This window comes from Perna viridis, chromosome 5 (assembly GCF_037379345.1).
Source record: "Perna viridis isolate PV_CMFRI_1.1 ecotype Kerala chromosome 5, ASM3737934v1, whole genome shotgun sequence".
Lineage (NCBI taxonomy): Eukaryota > Metazoa > Mollusca > Bivalvia > Mytilida > Mytilidae > Perna > Perna viridis.
The window spans coordinates 27,269,709-27,290,353 of record NC_142449.1 but is presented as its reverse complement, the minus strand read 5'-3'; the positions used below and the strand labels follow the sequence as shown (position 1 = coordinate 27,290,353).

General features: G+C 32.2%; 1 protein-coding gene across 3 annotated transcripts in view; it reads left to right on the top strand.

The window, feature by feature from the left end:
* The window catches only part of LOC148616899 (ATP-dependent DNA helicase Q4-like), a 150,061-nt gene that overhangs the window by 44,729 nt on the left and 84,687 nt on the right, over positions 1-20,645 (top strand). For all 3 annotated transcript variants that reach the window (XM_088584061.1, XM_088584062.1, XM_088584060.1), the window contains exon 14: positions 5,348-5,510. In XM_088584061.1, the coding sequence (XP_088440187.1) occupies positions 5,348-5,510 (163 nt within the window). The remainder of the gene's footprint in view (positions 1-5,347; positions 5,511-20,645) is intronic.

Genomic DNA, 20,645 nt, shown 5'->3' with positions numbered 1-20,645 from the left:
TAGTAGAAATATTTATGGAATATTCTTTTTTTACATATAATGTTATTTGCAGTACTTGTATCAGTGCCAATCCGACTTAGTGATGTCACTAGTCAATCGGAAAATATCGGTAAAAATCAATAAAATCTGGCTATGATCTTCCTTCAGATAGGAGAGTTCTGCAAGATGGCTATCCCCTTATATTTCAAGGATTTTGAACTTTGTATAGCCTTGAGAATTTTATAAACGTGCATTTTGCATTGAAGGTTATTTATTTTTGTTGACGTGGGTATGATTTATCATAAGAGCCCAACTTAATGCAAAGGTGGTCTTTTCCTTTAATTCTATGCTGGTGAATTTGATGTCAGTATGTTCCCAATAAAATTTTGTTTTAAGAGTCCATTACAGGATACAGACTTATCTTTGACTGGATGAAGTTTTTTTTATTATTGGTCCAATTTTCACATTTTTTTTTTATAAATTACGTTCTTCATGAAATTACTTGCCTGCATTTTTCATAATTTCTATAAAGAGTCAAATGGGCTTCACCGAAACAATAATTTTTAAATATTTTTGTTTCACTTTTGATATTTACAAAAAAAAATGTATCCTCATGAAAATTTCTCCTTGCTTTTTTCGATCAGATTTCAATTATCTCTCAGGATTAACTGGGAGCCAAACAGAACCACACCCTGAAAATCCTCTTTTTTATTGTTGTTCATATTTTGAAAAAAATTCTTATAAAAATCGTACCTATGGTATTGTATCAGTTTTATGCTTTTTATGTTCTTTTGGTCATAGAATCAAGGCAAAATTGGTCTCCACACTTGCCCCAAGTGAACACAATTACACATCCTGTGGTCATATCATGCTGCACTCTGCAATGGTCTTTACTGTCAAAGAAATAGGTTTATGAATAATTTATATATTTTGATGGGTCTGTGTTATGTCTGTCTACAAGTCATGCAATAATACAAAAACCTTTTTCTGGAGAATTTCATTAACTTTTTAGAAGAATACTTGTCTTGATGGAAGGATGCTCCAGTTAGTTTGTGAGTTATGGAACTTAAAATGTCCAAGTTTATGGCTAGGGATTTATGTGCTGTTAGTTTTGCTGTTCATTGTTAAATATGAGTAAACAGAACTGTCCTTGGTTTCATAAGAGATTTTCCTTATGTCTATGAATTTTTCCTCCAATCTTCAATTGCAAGCAATCAGAAATTGGAGTTGATGAAGGATTTTTAGCATATCTTAATTTGAGATCTTGTAAGAAACTTTGCCCTGTTCAGTCAATTTTAATCCTTTACAAAAGTACATTAACATAATCATTGAACTTTTCTCATTGTTACTAGTTCCGTAAATTCCGAGATAAATAATTACTACTTGCTAAATAATTTTAATTGATGATTAGCAGGTTTTCTTGAGTGATGTTTATGTAAAGAAAGGTGACGACAATTATTCAAACAGTGACATCTACCATAACATCACAAAAGAAATGCTAAAGAAAAGCAACAGTGATCAGAAGTCTGTGTCTTTATCCAGTAGCACAATGCCCTAAAATAGTAAAATTTCACAAGTACTGATAGAAATTTAGTCAAAGTTTCTTTAAATCTATCCTTCAAATCATTGAAATAGGGGATTCCTGGTAGTAATTGATAAATCTTTGTAACATATTGTTAACATTTTTTTTTAGTCAGTGGCTCCCTTTGTTATGTTTTGATGAAAAGCAAAAGCAGAGTGAACTCAATGTTTATATTACTTGCATTTTGTGATATTTGGTTACCTTTTACATGACCTTTTAGCAAGTATTTGCCTAATTCATCTATTTGTCTCAGGAAACCATTTGTTATATTCATAAGTCTACCATGCATCCCTGCAGCTGTCCCCTAGTAGTCCTCTCCAAAATTAGGGTGGCACAGGACTACCGGACTACCGTTAGTGTCAAACCCTGTAAATGTCAGACCCTTCATCTGTATTTCAATTTTACAAGACTTTTGTTTATCAATACATAAGCAACTTGTTGGATAAGACAGAACTCCTCAGAAATTCTATTTAATTTATGTAGGTGTCAAGAAATTGCCATATGTAATGATCAGTTTAGACCAACTGTAATAAATATTTATGCTTATTTTGATGGTAACTGACAGAAAATTAATTCTGGCCCTGACTTGTCTGTATAATCAACCTCAATACATATCATATGATTAGGGTACTGTCGGCATTCTGACTTATCTTTTTATTTTTTGCATAAAATGTGACAAAGGGCAACTAATTCTGTCAGTCATGACTTAATCAATTTTGAACTTAGTTGCCTGTGGTTATTATTCAAGCAATATAAGAAAAAACTGGAAAAATACCAATTTGTAAAGTCAGTTTGTGAAAAATAAGAAACAGCAAGTAGAATAAAAATACCAAAATTTCATAAAGCATTGGTAGAAAGTACGATATTTTGAAATAATTAAGTTATTTTAATTTATGTGATACCATCTTATTTGTCTAGAAAAGAAAATATTGCATTGTTGATATAAAAAAAATGTTCATTTTCATTATACATAGTACATTGCGAAAACACAAATACATTTTCACTGGTCTGGGAGTATAAAAATGTTGAAATTTCATAAAATTAGGATGAAATATGCTTAATTTTTATTCTCAAACAAAAAACAGAAAGCTATAGTTCGGGAAAGTTTCCCCGACCATTTCCAAAAGCCCTTCAAATTTGGGCGGTATTTCATTATATTTACTAATAATGTACAAATGTTTGAAACCAATCATTTCCAACATGTATTGATTCCTGAATTTGTTTTTTTGGGTTTTTTTTCAATGTAAAAGGAACACAGATTTTGGCATAGAAAACGAAATTACAACGGTATTCTGTTAAATTGATCTACCAAAGGAGCAATTTTTATCATCCAATCAGAATACAGAACCATTGCATGAAGAACGTTGCACGATACATGAAGAACAAAGCACGATGTGAGCTTGTGAAAGGCACATGCACACAAAGCCTACGCTGCACGATACACATTCTCACACACACACACACAAAGCACCCTAAAATGGAAATGTTACACGTTTCAGGAGGTGTACACCTAAATAATTTTGTATGGAATACACAATGGAAATTTTCAAAACCAATTTCTCAGGTTTTATTGGTCAGACTACTCAAATACAGTAATACCTGGCATCCAAACCCTGAATAATCCCCAAAAACCAGACACTTTTTACTGTCCCTCTTCATCAATTTTAATATATTCTGAACCTTTGTAACCCAAGCACCTGTCTAAACAAAACAAATATTTAAGCCCAAAAGGGGTTTGGTTTAGACAGGTTTCATTGTATTTGGTCAAACTGTTTTTTGTATGATGTCTGTTGCCCCTTTACAGGTTCCATACTTATCTATACTTCCTGTTTACATTTTTTTTTCAGATCACAAAATCAAGACAAGATGTGCATGCATTAATTATTTATTGACTTATTAAAAGACAACACAGTATGATCACATTTTTAATGTTTAATCAACATTCTTAATCATTTTTATGGAAGAAAAAGTCACCATTATAATTCCCATTCTTCCCCAGAAGAATTGGCTTCCCACAAAGGCCCCGCAGGGTAGATAATGTTGTAAAGTCAATTTGTGAAAAATAAGAAACAACAATTCCGTTTATTTGAAAACATAATGGTGTATATGAAATTTTAAATTGTTTTATTCTCAGTGACATGAAAAAAATAAATTTGTGAAACCTGGTGATTCATGCATGATATAAATGGATAGTTGTGTCATTATTAGTAGATATCATTGCTAATGTTCTCATTCTGTAGTGACAAATTGCTTTATACAGGAAGCATTAGCAAGGTTTGTTTTGTTTTTTATTTGAATACTTTGCTGTATTCAAATTGTTTTTGTACTTTTGTAGCCCACACATTATATTTGAAAATTGAGCTACCGGAATAGTTGCACAAGTGACTCTCTGATCATGTTCCAGTGTATGATTGATTACATAACTTTGATCAAAGTCTAAAAAATTTTAACATTTTTGCCAATATTTATTTCTCAAAAACTGTCTAAACCAGACACTTTATTTATTTAAAAAAAAAATGTGTAAACCAGACATTTTTACTGTCCATTTTACATCAATTTTAGTATATTCTGAACCATTGTAACCCCAAACCCTGTTTAAACCAACACCCATCTAACCAAACACCTGTCTAACCCAAACACCTGTCAAAAACATATACCCATCTAAACTAAACACCTGTCTAACCAAATACCTGTCTAAACTAATCACCTGTTTAAACCAAACACCTGTCTAACTAAATATGTGTCTAAACAAAGCACCTGTCTAAACTAATCACCTATTTAAACCAAACACCTGTCTAAAACATACATCCATCTAAACCATCTAAACACATATTTAAGCCCGAAAGGTATTTGGTTCAGGCAGGTTTTATTGTATTTGGTTAACTGGTTTTGCATGATGACTGTTACCCCTTTACAAGTTTCATGCTTATCTATAATTCCTGTTTATGATATGACGAAATGTTACATTTATGGTTGAGTTGGTATTCATCATTAATTTCTTAACAACCTAACTTTGCATTAAAAACTGTTATGAGGACTCTGCCCTCTATTAAGATGTGCATAAGTGACCTAGTACTAAACTTTCACTATGGGTGAACCCCCAAATTTACCATAGGTCTATTACAGGCTACAATGTGCTTATTTTTTACAAAATTAACTCAATATAAAACCTTTTTTATCAGTCTTGATTTTTATTCCCTCTGCAAATGGAGTTTGATTATACATAGTACATTGCGAAAACACAAATATATTTTCACTGGTCTGGGAGTATAAAAATGTTGAAATTTCATAAAATTAGGATGAAATATGCTTAATTTTTATTCTCAAACAAAAAACAGAAAGCTATAGTTCGGGAAAGTTTCCCAGACCATTTCCAAAGGCCCTTCAAATTTGGGCGGTATTTCATTATATTTACTAATAATGTACAAATGTTTGAAACCAATCATTTCCAACATGTATTGATTCCTGAATTTGTTTTTTTGGTTTTTTTTTCAATGTAAAAGGAACACAGATTTTGGCATAGAAAACGAAATTTTCATGTTTTCATGATTTTGGTTCATTTGAGCTAGGCTGATATCCTCTTTTTAGCTTGCTAACAGTTTTTTTTTCTATTTTGTAACAGAAATTTTGAAACTTTTATAAATTTATAATGTATAGCTATCATGTTAAAAGTTTTTTTTTATGATCTTTCAACTTTGATCTTCTAATTTTCCATGATAGCAATAAAAGACATGGTCTAGAAGGTTTGAGATGATAATACAACTTTGACACTGTTTATCCTTTCAGGCTCTGATAGGTTTGTTACAGGGAGAAAGGTTTTCCCAATGTGAGTCTATAATAGTATACTGTACCAGAAGAGAGACTACAGATAGGCTGGCTACTCTGATAAGAACTAGTCTGCAGGATCAGAAGGGTGAAAACTGGACAGGGGATAGAACTAAGCGTAAAGGTGAGAAGTAGTATTAACAATTGTGTTAGGGATGGTGAAAATAATATTCTTATGACATCGTTAAAAGCTTGCCGATCACAATAGTCGATTTTTTATTGCCATATGAGTAGAGTGTGCTAAAATAGACATAATTTTTTTTTGCGTAAATTACCTCCCCTGAATTTTTTAATCGGATAACCCAACACAGGTATCATTAGGACGTGTATTAGCTATTAGCTGCTGCGAAAATTAATATGTTTACAGTATTTGTTTTAAACCCTTCATTTACCAGGCATTTTAATGTTGATTGTCTATTGAATGAGTTTGTAATAATGAATTTTTTTCTCCATATTCTTGCATGTGCATATTACTTGAGAGCTCTAAACACTTGCTGCTGTATGGCCTCAACTTTGCAGTATGCTTGCTTTAAATGAATATGTTTCTCTTTTTGTACCGAAAATTTCACTGTGTTTGATATTTAAGTACAAGTTCACATAAAATTCAGACACTACCAATGGTAAAGTGATTCATGGTGTAGAAAAACCCACCAAACAAACGATGTTTTTTAGTCTACATATGCTATACATTCACATAATAATAATCATTTCTGCATTCAGATCTGCACTTTTTAGAAAATCATACATTTATCTCCAACTAAAATCAACCAAATGTAACCAAATCAAGAACAATAACTCTTGCAAAGAACAAATTTCCTGTACAATCTATATGATTTTTATCTCAAAAATGCAACATCCAAATGAAAAACTAAGACTGGTCATGTGATCGGTAACTGTTCCTGTACAAGAAGTAAAACTGAATTCAGTGGGTTTTTGACATAAATGAATCGCCTCCTGTCTGATTTTTAGAAACACTGTTCCTTAAAAGAAGTTATCCCTTATTGTACATAATATACCTGCAGGATCAGTCACTAGTAATTGATTATCAATCCATCAGAAAAGAATCTTTTTGTTCATATACTGTAAATGCAGTAGTATTCAACATTTTATTTTAAATGTTTAGCATTTTGTACTTTTAAAATCAATTTTGTGAGTATTATTATTTTTGTGCTTATCTGTCCACCATGAAAATAAGTAAACTGCAAGAATTAATACATATCTTTAGATTGTCTTATTGTTAAATATTTTGTATTTGATATTTACAGTAGTTTTGCTGATTCATATTTAGGGGCTGTAGTAAGTTGCAAGCTAAAAAAGTATGAATTTCTTCCTGTTCAATAAGTCTGTCAGCTTCTTATTTGATATTTCATGCTATTTAAATTGATTCTAATGGGTTGTAAACAATTTCATTGACTGACATTCCAATATTAGCCCAAATATGATCAAAACTGCCAACACAATAAAATACAAAAGTGGGCCGAATACGGGATATAGCCATCCAATACGGCTTTTACCCGTCCAATACAACATATTGGGCTATGCCTCAGTCCAATATGGCTAGCCTGGGACCAATAACTAAGCCAATATGGATAACTTTATGCAATAATACTATAGAATTAAATGAATATGAACAGGTTGCTGGCCTCTATCATTATTTATTGGATCTATTGATAGAGACCTTAAAGACACATTTATCAAAGTAGTTTATGTACTGTCTCCTTGAATATACAGAGTAAGACTAATTATTTGTATTGCAACTAGGCTTTCTACCCTACCGGTGCACCTGGTCCATGCTCCCAGTTTTTAATGGAGTCCAAGTTGCTCATTTACTTTTGTTACTTTGTATGTATTATTTTAGTTACTTCATGTTCTTTGTTGTGTTTGTCTGTTTTCCATATCTTGTCTTTGTCCTTGGATTACTTTCTTTTGATTTCCGCTAAAACTTGGTTCCCTTGATTACTCTTTCAAATGCAGGGTGCTTACTACACCTGCTGTAGTTGTATAATAGCATGGCATCATTTTCATTTTGAGCAAGACTTAAGGAGGTAGACCTAGGGTAAAGGGTATAACTCTTGAATTTAGTGATATGTTTGTATCATATTCAGTTTTACCAAAGCCTATCAAGCTTTCATTTGAAACAGAATGAAATCAGTCCAAGTTACTTTAATGCCCTAGGTCTCCCTCCTTAAAGCAAAAAAAGAGCGAGCTTGCGGGTGATTCCTAATGCCACTGTGTTCATGAGATTGCATAAAATTACATGATTTAATTATCATTCCTGTTTATATATAAGATTTTCACTTTAAAATACAATACATGTACATTGCCAGATAATATCAAATTCATTTCAATCACTTGTATGTTGTACTCCCTGCAGAACTTTCAGAAAACCCTCGGATCGGAATGTTTCTAAAGCTTTTCTGGCAATGTGCATTTACTTACTGACAATTTAGAGTCAATTTCACTAGACTAATATGAGGTAGATTCCACTTGATTGCATATTAACTTAAAACACAAAATAATATATCCATATAAAATATTCCTCTTAATTGCAGAACAAAAAGCAAAACATTAAGAAAATTTCTTTGAATTGCAGTAATCTTTTTTTCAAAATTTACTAAAAATGTAGCTGAATGGGTAAAATAACAATACATCAGAAGTGTAATATCACAATTATTTTTTTTTTTTTTTTTTTTTAAGAAATCAGTTTTTCATATACATTTTCTCTTTCCCTTTTATTATAGGCATTTAAGTACATTTTCCGCTGAAGTACAGTTAAACATTGAAACATTGTGTATTTTCCATTTAAATGATAATTTCTGTTAACTGCATCATTGGTTATGCATTTAACAGGAATCTACTCTAGTATATGTAGTAATACCTATTGCTGGTCCTTAGAAAGAATAATCAAGGGAATCAAGGTTATAGCGATAATAAAAGAGTAATCAAGGGAATCAAGGTTATAGTGGTAATCAAAGAGTAATCAAAGGAACCAAGGTTATAGCAGTAATCAAAAGAATGTAATCCAGGGACAAAGACCAGACATGGTAAACAGACAAACACAACAAAGAACATAAAGTAACTAAAATCATACATACAAAGTAACAAAAGCAAGTGCAGGCGCATAGCTGAGGACAAATTGAAGTATAGGCAAATTTGCGCAGGGGGCAAAGCCCCTACGAAAATCTGCGGCGATAGCGTTTTAGAGCATCATTTATGCCTCTCCGTGGATGTATTTTAAATCCAAAAAAAAAAAGTGCAGGCAAAAGCAGCTACGCACCTGAATGAGCAACTCGGACTCCACTTAAAATTTAGAACCCCATTAATTCTACTAGCTCAAAGGTTAAGGTCTTAAGTTCTTAGAGTAAAATGTTTATTTATTGAGGTCACACATTTTGAATTAATTGCCCTTTGGTTAAGTTTTTGACAGTTCTGATATTTCGGTACCAAGACAGAATAATTTTCACAAAATAAAAATGTATTTTAATAGCAGATTTGTACTTTTGATTAGAAGAAAACTAATACATACTAATACAAGTATATATTTTTTTTAAGTAAAGTGTACTTTAATTTAGGTTTTTCATTATTCATAACTATTTCAGTAAAAGTAACCAAGTTATCTAATAGTGCAATATTGCTGTCATTATTGAATTATTTTGATAAGCAGTCAACAGAAAACAGATGAACATGGGAACACAAATTTCCAATTTACTGTAAAAAATGTGACAACATCAGACCATAGATAGAGTGGTAAGCATTCTCTGCCCTTCAGAAGGACATATTTTAAACTTGTCTTATATTATGATATTAAAAACTCACTAATCAATGCTACTTCAGAGGACATGCTTACTTGAACAATATAAGAAATAGCGTTCTTTAAGCAAATGTAAATAAAAGTGCATTAGGCTATTCTGTGTTTATTATCATTCGGCTCTCTTGTCATTTTTCATGAAAACAATGGAGGAATTTCTTGTTATCACAAAAAGTGACTAGAATGTGTTATACTGTGTTGATAGCCAGAACAATGATGAAGAGGAGATGATGTTTTTATGCACAATTTTTTTTTAACACAATATTTTAGTATGACTTAAGGTTTGGCCTATAAGGTGCAGAGCTCTTTGTACGAAAACAAAGACATTTGATGATGTGCTGCTATGTTATTAATGGTAATATTAATGTCTTGTCCTAATGGAATTATATATGGAAGGCTTCCTTACTAAATAACACTGCTGTATGCCTGTTTTAATGTTAAACAATCTGTATCTAATAACATACGTCATTTTCACAAAATGATTTTTAGCCATATATAATATTTCAGAACCTCTAAATATGTAGGATGTCACTGAAACTTTGCCCTATTATCGGTAGAAGGCTAGGGCAATGCAAATTTATAATATGGTGCCTTTTAAAGGAGGACCTGAGGTAATGAAACTATTTTTTTGTTGGCTTTATTTGTTAATTTATCCTTATTTCCCTGTATGTGCCCCTTTAGCATAATTTTTTTGTACTGCATAGAGCAGTTGTAAAAAGTTCAGTGTCTAGAAAAGGACAGGCTTGGCAGAAATCTTTGTGTGATAGAAAAAGAACGAATATGGTGAAACGTAACCAATGCAACAGCATATAACCAAAAACAAAATGATAGATACTTTCAGAGATCACCAAAAGGTCTTCAATAAGTGTAATTACACCTTTTAGTAAGCTCTGAAAGGCCCAGACAACAAAGTAATCAAATCCACGGTAACTTAATGAAAACAATGTTTTATATTCAAACTAAAAAGTAATATAAAAACTCAAAGGCATGTAAATGACGAATATCTCTTGACTGTGGACCAGGAAGGTTGATTTTGTGATTGATCAATTTGAAAACATTATCTTGTTGGTCTCCAGTTTCATCTACTGGATGGATCAGTGAGAAAATAGCATATAAAAAAGGTCTTTATACTGCATTGTAAACTACAGATTGTAATGAGTCGTCTTAATTTACTAGGAAATCTTAATAATAAATTTTTGTGGGTCATTTCAATATATATGGCCTTATAAGTTATCTCTGTGGCTAAAATATTTCCACTACAAATTGAGAGCCTTACGTCATTATCAGTCCTGAAAATTGTTAAAAGTTAATTTTTTAATCAAGCAGCACAAAAAAATATTTGAATACTTAAGTGTCACGTGAATTATTCCATTATATTCCAATTCAGTGAGTGATTAAATTGTTTATCTGCCAAAATTTCTTTTCATTGATTTCAACTCCCAATAAATAAATTGATTTTAAATTAAGTACTGGACTTAGTGTAGAAGGGTAAACAGTGAAAATACTATTGTTATTGGGGTACCAATTTTAGGGGTTTTCATGGGTGGGCCAAAACACCAAATTTGGTTCCCAACGAAAAGGAAATTTCCATTGATGTGTATTCCGAAAACCTCAAAACCAAGAATTCAGAAATCCACAATCTTATGTTTCCTCCCTAATCCATGAAAATTGGTATTCACGATTTTGGATGCTGTCAAATTATGTTGAACTTGTAGTCATTTGTCACTTTAGCACAACAACACATACAAATACATGTTGTCTTTTTCCATTGCATTCCTTTGAAACCCTCCACAAGTAGAATGGATTGCTGTAATGTTACATACATGCCAACCTTTTTGGAACCAAAAGTGGTTGGGGGGTGGGGGAAGCAAAATGCTGCATTCTGGGCACATTTTTAAGCATAAAAGACACCTGATAAGGGGAGTGAAAACTTACCATTTTGTTCATAATATTTGCCCATCTCCCCAATTTTTTTTTTACGATGAAGAAAAATGCTGCATCCTGCTTCATCCCCTATCTTTGTATTGTATCAGGGATTTTTCCCAAGTTCAAAGTCTAGTGCGCCAATGAATTTTTTTAATTGGTGCATATGTATTTAAATAGCCAATGAAAAGGTCAGGGTATATACAGTCCTTGAACCGGTCCGCACAACGATTTGACAGATCGATGACCGTTGACTGATTGATCGCTGAAGGATCGAAGATTTGATGACCAGTGACCGATCTGATCGCAGTTTTGTTATGTAAAATTACGTAAGATCTGTTTGAAATAAAAGAAATGTAAAATAAAAGTATAAATTAATGTTTAAATCTATTACATTATGTAAATATGTATAAAATTGACAAAGAAAACAATAAAACCGTAAAATACAGTAACCGCTCTGTGGTCACGTGATGCGATCACCAGTTTAATGGATCGGTTTGACGGATCGATGACTGACCGGAAACTGATCGGTGATCGATGACCGATCGCAATTTTTGTTGCACGGATCGGTTCAGGTACTGTACTATGTCGGACATGCGTTTCATTCCCCGTTATTAAACTCCCCCAGTATTGGCAAAGTCATCACATTATGGACTCGACCATAACGTTTGTTTGTTGGGGTTTAACGTCCGAGCAGCAATATTTCAGCTATATTCAGACGAGGACCATAACGTAGAATTGAATTAAATAAAGATGAAAAAAAAATTGGTAATCATTTTTGAAATCGGTAGAAAAGTTTCTGAAGTCAGTAGGTGGTAGAAACACCAGAAAATCAGTAGACTACCGCCTAAAGCGGTAGGGTTGGCATGTATGATATTACAATTCCATGGTTAGCTAAGCATACAAATATTAAAGAGGTCATGCTTCTTGATGTTAGCATATAAATATTAAATAGGTCATTGCATTTTGAGATTTTACAGAAGGTTTTATCTCTGTTTCACACTTGATAAATTTGTTTTAACTTGTCACCCAGATAACCCAGGATACCATTACAGTAACTTGTTTCTTATCTTTGACCAGTCTAGTGTGAAATGTTCATTTCCGTAGAAACACTCTTTGCCTAAGTCTGGTGTGAAATGTTCATATCTGTAGAAACACTCTTTGCATATTATTTAGCTTCACTGAAATTCTCAGTTGTAAAAGTGCTCTTAACATAAAAAAACAAACTTTGAAATAACAAGAATTGATGTGTCTCCTACATCAAGTTGTAAGAAGATAAAGGAGCATTCTGGACTTGTTGTGATTACCAATGTTCAACCAGTTGGAAAATATCTTCAATGAGTTTCTCTGAGACTGGCAATTATTTTTTCAATGTTTTTTTTTAGACTCTGTAGTTATCTTTATGAATTGTAATATGGTAAAATTGAAATTTGTCACTGCATCCATTAATTGCTGTTTTGTAATGTAAGACTGACATGTGATGTAAATTAAGAAAAAAATGTCAGTCATGTTAATTTTTCTATTATGCAATTTTCAGTTATTGCTAATGCAAGTAAACAGCCAAGTCAAAGTTTAATTCCCCCAACCAAGAGCTCACCCTCTCACCCTGTAACTATTATTCTGGTAATCTAATATGTTGTTGCGTTTTTGATAATTTTAATTTACTTTTAGCAAAAATTCTAGAAATGCAACTACAAACAGTTGGTGCATGACATCATTTGCATTCAAAACACTAAAGAAAGTCTGATGACATTACAATAACTGCCAATGTTTTCACAGACATTTTTGAATAATTTAATTCAAGTAACACTCTTTCTGATTGGATAAAAAATTTTGTCCATCATCTCATTGACCAAAATTTGTAATGTGACTATGACATCATCAACATTTTTGAATGATTTACTCATCAAATTTTGTTACTAAAATTAAATAATAAGGAATGACTGTTATATTTTTTGGTCTATTTGAAATAACCTTAAATATGCCCTTGATGCACACTTGAAAATAACCTGCTACACAGGTTATTTAGTGTGCACCACATGATTGAGATTATTTCTTCATAGACAGAAAAAATATAACAGTCATTCCTTAAATATCTTGTCATATACAAGGGATAGAAAAATATCTGTCAACAAGATCAAAGGAAAACAGTACAGATTACCAACAAATTTAGATCACCTAGGTTTCTTTTTCGTGGCACAGAAAGGTATGACATTTGCTAATGAGTTCATATCTTCAGGAGCTGGTACTTTTAAAATCTATTCTGATCAAGATTGCAAGTGTGAAGAATGTCTTCTCTTTCTGAATTGTCACTTAAAGATAACAAGTATCTTGTTCTGAGCATGCAATTAGCTATAAGATAAAAAGGTTCTTAAAAAAGTAGGGGAAATATAATGTCAGTTCATGATTAGTTGAAGAGGGTTACTGCTAGTCAACTATGAGTGTTACAAAACTTATCATTACTTACGTGTAAAGATGGAGATTTGCTATTGGTGGTATTTTGATGTCTGGGGACAAATCTGTCACATAGATAAAGGGAGTTTTTGAAAGGTTAGGATTATCACTTCTATTGGGTGGTCAGTTATCCCTGCTTTTACTTGGATTCTAAACATATGAGCCCTTAGTTTAGATTACTTTAAACTTGGCATGATTGTTCTGCACAAAATGAACGTTGGGATTTTTTATCCGTGAAAAAACATGGCCACCTTTACTAAAAATTGAATATAGGGGTCAGATGACAGTGTTTTGCATATAATTCAAAAACCATTGCCTTTAGCAAATTTCTGACATCAGGTAATATTGTTAAGCATCATGAGGAGGACCTATGCCGAAATTTTTGAAACCATTCATTGACTAATGTAGGAGTTACGATCCCTGAAACAGTTTTTTTTTTTCACATGTACAACTTTGAAAATCTTCTCTAAAACCATTTAAGATCATTGAATGAAAATAAGCATAATAGTTCTTTAGTGTATTGTGCTCAAAATGACTGTTGTGATTTTTAATCCGAGAATAGATATGGCTGCCTATACTAAAAATGGAACTTTGGGCTCGGAAGACAGGTTTTGAAAATAATTCAAAAATTTTTGCCTGTAGCAAAATTCTGATTCAGGACATGAACATGCTATTAAAAGCATTTCCTGCATTTGACTATTCAGTTTATTTTAACTTAGCCTGTCTCATTCCTCAAGTTTTTCAAATAAGCAAATGGTTAATCAGGTGATCAATTCAGACTCTCTTGAGCCTCTAGTTACCATTTTAGACTGCTTGATTACTTAAAAAAATAATTCATGGGGGTATGGTGTTATACTTATTAACACATGGGTTGGGTCTTTATATTTTATTATATATTATTATTATTAACCAACTTTCTACAAAGTCTATAGGAATGCCCATCCTTTATGAACCGAAAATTTTGACAACTGGTCGTTACGAAACAGAAATTCCTACAGCCGGTCATTATGACAATTTTCAAATGGGGCATCAATACGGGACCATTATGAACTAAATCAAAATGGCATACATTTCTTAAAATAAATGACTTTAATTAAGAGCGACCTAATAATTCAATTAATAAATTTAAAGTTGCTGAAAGATGGCACTGGGACTAAGTATATTGAATTATTAGGTATGTTTAATATTGAGCTTTGAATTTACGTTTTGGGGGGTATAATTGGAAAAGGCAACAAAAATGAAATCTCGAAGCAGGAGCACATGCTTTTCTATACAGAAATGCTAAATAAAAAAGGTGACTTTCATGTTTTAGTGATTTGATCTTTCATGTTTTAGTGATTTTGATCCGAGTTGCTCATTTGCTTTTGTTACTTTGTATGTATGATTTTAGTTACTTTATGTTCTTTGTTGTGTATGTCTGTTTTCCATGTCTGGTCTTTGTCCCTGGATTGCATTGTTTTGATTACCGTTATAACCTTTGTTCCCTTGATTACTCTTTCAAAGACGATATGTGCAGTCAAATCTCATTGTTTTGCACAAATCCAGGTGTTGACATTAATCTTCAAAGTACATTTTTTTTCTCTTTTTACTCACCTTCCTTGTGCGCTCTGTCAAAAGAGTTCCCATGACATTTGAAAATAGCTTGGTTCCAGATCAAAATGCACTTAAAACACGGTTTTTACATAAAAATTGCCAAATTATTTGTTTTTTGTTTTTTTTTTAATTTCCCGTGTCACATACTAGGACAGTACCAATAAAACTTAGAATGATAACGGAAACAACCCAAATATTCTGTAAATTATGGATATATGCAAAGTCATGATTTTTTGAGATGTCGGGTATCGAGAGACCGGTCACATGATTAATAAGCTTATGAATATTCATTTTTGGTGATCACAATTTCTCCATATGAATTATTAGGCATGTTTAATCTTGTACTTGTCTATAAATTTACGATTTTTTCATGATTTATTTTCATAAATATTTGATTCATCCAGATGTGAACTTATTTTTAATCAATGTGAAATCATATGTATTGATAATAGATTCTGACTATGTCCTAAAATAAAGTTGGTTAATAAAACTGTCAATGCATAGCCTTTTCCACGTTGGCCCTGTAACATGCCCTTTGTATTAATAATGGCCTCGGATGGCTGTAATGGCCATTATTAATACCTCGGGCATGTTACAGGGCCAATAAGGAAAAGGCCATACATTAATACTATATTATTTTATACCAAGTCTTATCAAGGTATATTAAGCCAATGTGTGTATATCAAGTACTATGCCATGCTTTACATGAAGTATGACTATTTTATATGACAAAGAATAATAGGTTCTTACTGGAATGAAGGTTAAAGAACAGGTTATCATTCACAAGTTTGGGAAATTCAAGACTTTTTCATGAGCATAGTGGAACGAGTGAAAAGAACAAGAATTTCTCATGCATGTGAGTGATAACTGGATCTTTAATCTGTAACCAGTACCTGTTTCTTTCCTGAAAAAATATACATTTTGTTTGCATCTCCTAGAAAGTGTTGCCTTTTCTGAAAAGACAGTATATAGTGACGTGGAATTTTCTATGGACTTTGTTTTGAATATATCTATGATGTAGCAACTTGATATTTCATTTGTTAAGCTAGAGAACAAGATGTGACAAGTGGTCATGACCTTGTCTTGCACAGGTCATCTCAACTCCCAATTGGTTGTTTTCGGAAGAAGACATTTTTTCGCATCTGAATCGCCCAGGGGTAGATATATCTAGTAATTTATGAAATGTCATAATAGAATTTTAATTTTTTGTACACCCGCTGAATGATTCTGTCACCTTTGTATTTCCAGATAATGGATTGATAACTTTTCAATCATTTTTTTCTTAAACATAACATAATGTCGTTGGTCAATAAATATGGTCAAGTTCAATCGTTCTGCATAAACAATGCCTTATTGTGACATGGAAATGCCGGGCGTCAGTCCGCGTTTTTCTACACTTTTTTTGTAATGCTTTCACCAACTAAGTGTGTTTTTGGTATGTGGCCTTATTATACAGAGTTACAGATTAAGTTCAACTTTGGTTATGGTTGAATGATTTATACAGAAGTTATGGCCCTTGTACTTAGAAAATTTCAGTGAATTTACACTTTACAGTTTTACTCACATTTTTGTAATGCTTTTACCAATTGATTTTATCTTTTGTATGTAGTCTTACTATGAGAAGTTACAGATCAAGGTCGACTTTGGTTACAGTTGATTGATTTTTATGGAAGTTATGGCCCTTGGACTTAGAAAATTTCAGTGAAATGAAAGGTTTTCCACACTTTTTTTTTTCGTGGGGACATTGGAACGCTGTTCACTTATTGTTAATGAGTTGTAGCCCTTTTTTGTTCCCTGATACAAAAGGACAAGAGGACTTGGAGTTCCAAACATAACTGTTAGTAATTATAAAATTTTCTTGTAGTAAAGTTTAAAGAAAATAAAAGCACTTTGATTTGCAATAAAATTAATTATGGTTAATCTGGATTTCTTAGTGTATTAATTTTGAAAACATAATATAAAGATTACTATCTCTTTTAATGCAGTGATATAAAGTTGATGTTAGCTGGATTATTGAGGCAGGCATGTGTGAAGGTATAATGATTTAATTAAAACTAAAATATTGGGAGAGATTTGTCAATTGTTGTAATTCAGGAGGGGGAAATGTTCATTGATAACATGTTTGCATGTAGTTCTTACAGTAAAATTAATTACAGATACATTTAAGAACCAGGAAAATTCTACAGTTGCAGTGATATGTCAAAGGGTATTTTAGGAATTGTAAGCACCAGGTTTGATTTTAGATAAACATCGTACTCATCAGAAATAATCACTATATACATGTTAATCATGGTAAATCATGGATGTTGATTAATTAGATTTGCAGTTGAAATGCACTGCAAAATTATCTTGCCATTTTTTTTTTACTTATATTACAAGTCCAAAATATCTCTCATATTTTCTCAGTATCAAGAGATTTTTTTATGTGCTACATGTATTTAGACATTAAATGATTATACCAACATTTTTAGGTGTATCATCACTGGCACTTGCCAGATATTTTCATTTACCTTATACTTTAATTGTTTTACACCTACCAGATTCTAATTTAGATTTATATTTTGATTCTACCTAAGGGATTTTTGCATGGGCTTATATTTTTATTGATTTTGATGGGTTTTCTCTAGTACAGGAAGCAGTCAGTGTTTAATAGGAAATTGTCATCTCAGTTGTAGTTAAGGAACATAATGCAAATTAATTTTGATAAATTCACATTCTTTGACATTCCCGCACTTTTTAAAATGGTTCTGCTTTAAAATTACATCCTTAAACATGCCACTTAAATCAGTTGTTCAAAATTGATTAGTCAATCAGCTAACATATAAATGCTAGGAATTTTACAGAAACGTATGGTTTAGGACGTTATGTCGCTTCCTATTTCCTAATTATGGAGTCTTATGTAATCTGTAAATCATGATGAATCTCGTGGGCTTAGATAAAAATGGGTTAGGAAGTCAGGAATAGCAAATTTTGTGACTAAAAAAAATTGTTTGTCTGACAGTCTTTTATCTAATTGGTGCATAGATGAGTCCCTGGTGATTTTAAGGTTTTTGAAGGTTTGACTGATTCAAATTGACAGTGTGCACATCGTAAAGTGTTTTGTGCAGTACTATGAAAAAGTTAAACTGAATGATAGGGGGACGTGACGGTCAATTGGATAGAGAAATTGATATAATTCAAGAGGTATTGACATCAAAGGTTTGAATGCAGTATGTGTATGTCAAGGCTTCCAGAAGCTAACTTGGCTTAGGGGTTCACCAAAAATCTATCATGAAGAGAAGGATTGAATAATATTTTTTGCACTTCAGAATATGCCAGTTCTTCATTTTGCTGTTCATATTTTTTTTCACAGTACGTACTTTAAACAGTGGTGGCGGCTAGACTCAAAATTTGGCATATTTTCACATTGTACTTAAACAAGCCATGGAAATGGCCAAAAAATGCTGCATGACCCTATGTTTTGAAAGTTGCTAATGAACCTAAAAGAGTGATACATAAAACTGCATGATTTCTAAAGGTTTATTCACAAGGGGCATCACTTAAAATATGGGTTTGCATTGGAAGCAATGGGAGTTTTTTTTTACTGAGTTAATTCCTCTACCAACCTTGTAAAACCATTGTGTTGGTACTACTATCTCATGATAGATCGCACTGATGATTGTTTCTTCACTATCAGATGCCAAATTAAATTAGAACTTAAGTGTTGACATAAAAACAAGAAAATATGGCCTCTTTAAAGTGACACTCTTGTCTACCAGCTTACATTAGGTCAAAACCGTGAAATTAGAAGAATTGATTGAAAAAGGTATTTATCATGAGCTTCTTAAGGAAAAACCTTTAGAGTCTTAATCTAAGCACATTCCAACAAGAAAAGCTTGAATGCATGCAGTTATGATTCAACACCTCCTCACAGCGCTTAAATAATTTACTTACACCATTTTTTTTTAGTTCCACAAACATTACTACTAAAAAAAATATATCGGTATAACAAAGATTTTCATTTCAGTCATTAGTTTTTATCAACTGTTGTTCTTGGATTTCTAATGAATGAAACAAATTGATTGTCAGTTATGAAACCTGGTTAAAATCAAGTATAAAAGGAGTGGATTTGAAGAAACTTTATATAGCCATGAAAATAATCCTCTCAGACTTATAAGAAATCCAGGAAATCGTAATAAAATATGTGCATTCCCATACTAACCTGGTCTCAGTAAGGCCAACCAAATATGGTTACTTGTTTCTTAATGCCTCTGTTGTCTTTAAAGGTGCCTTTTCATCCATTTTATTGCCATTTTAATCGATGTACCTCCCCTATTATTTTTTACCTCACCTATTGCCATCACTATATCTGCTGTCAATGTCATTGTCATCAACATTGTCCATTAACTTTTTCAAACATCTCCACTAAAACATGTAGACAAAATGTATTCAAACTTTGCATGAGTATTCTTGAGGGTATTTTTAACAATCTTGTTTTGGGGATTTTTTGATTTGGCAAAAGACATGGCTACTATTACTAAAAATAGACCATAGGGGTCAAATTGCAGAATTTTGGAAATAACTCAATAACAGATGGGTTTAGCTAAAATCTGGCAGAGGGTTACCCTGTTAAGCATGATGGCATGGACCTATGCCAACATTTTCAGAAAGATAAGTTATGGGTCCTGAAATGGATTTTTTTCCTGAATTTTACATTTCCAACTTTGAAAATCTTCTCCTCTGAAACAACTGGATGGATTAAAACAAAACTTAGCATAAATGTCTGTAGAATGTCTTAAACAATTTATGCATAGAGATGTTTTATCTTAGGAAATACATGACTGTTGGTACTAAAATTAGGTCATTGGGGTCAAATTGCAGAATAATGCTAATAAATCAAAAGCAGTTAGGTTTCGCTAAAATCTGGCACAGAACAAAATTGTTCAGCATGATGAGTTGGACCTATGCTGAAATTTTCAGAAATATCCATAGACAGATGATTGAGTTATGGGTCCATAAATGGGATTTTTCCCAAATTTTACATTTCCAACTTTGAAGTAGGATGGACTATAATCAAACATGGGATGAATAGGATATCCTTAACCATCTGTGTGAGGAGATTTTTGATATGTCGAAAAACTTTGTCACCATTGCTAAAAATTGAGGATTTGTGGGAATATCTTGAGAATAAATTAATGGTTTTAGCCAAATTTTCGTAGGGTAAAATTGATCAGCATTGTGAGATGGATCTATGATGAAATTTTCATGAAGATCTGTTGATTGATGTTGGAGTTATTGCCCTTGAAGAGTCAAAAGTTTACTAGGTGAGATTTGTTTTTTAATAAGAAAACCTGGTTTATAACATTTCAGCTTTAGAAAGCTAAAAAGACCATTTTTGACCAGGTAAGTGATTAAGGCTCTCTAGCACCTCTAGTTTTCTGGTTGTAAACAATATCAAAAACTTATCATTTTTAGGAGATGAAAAAATAAAATTAAAATGCT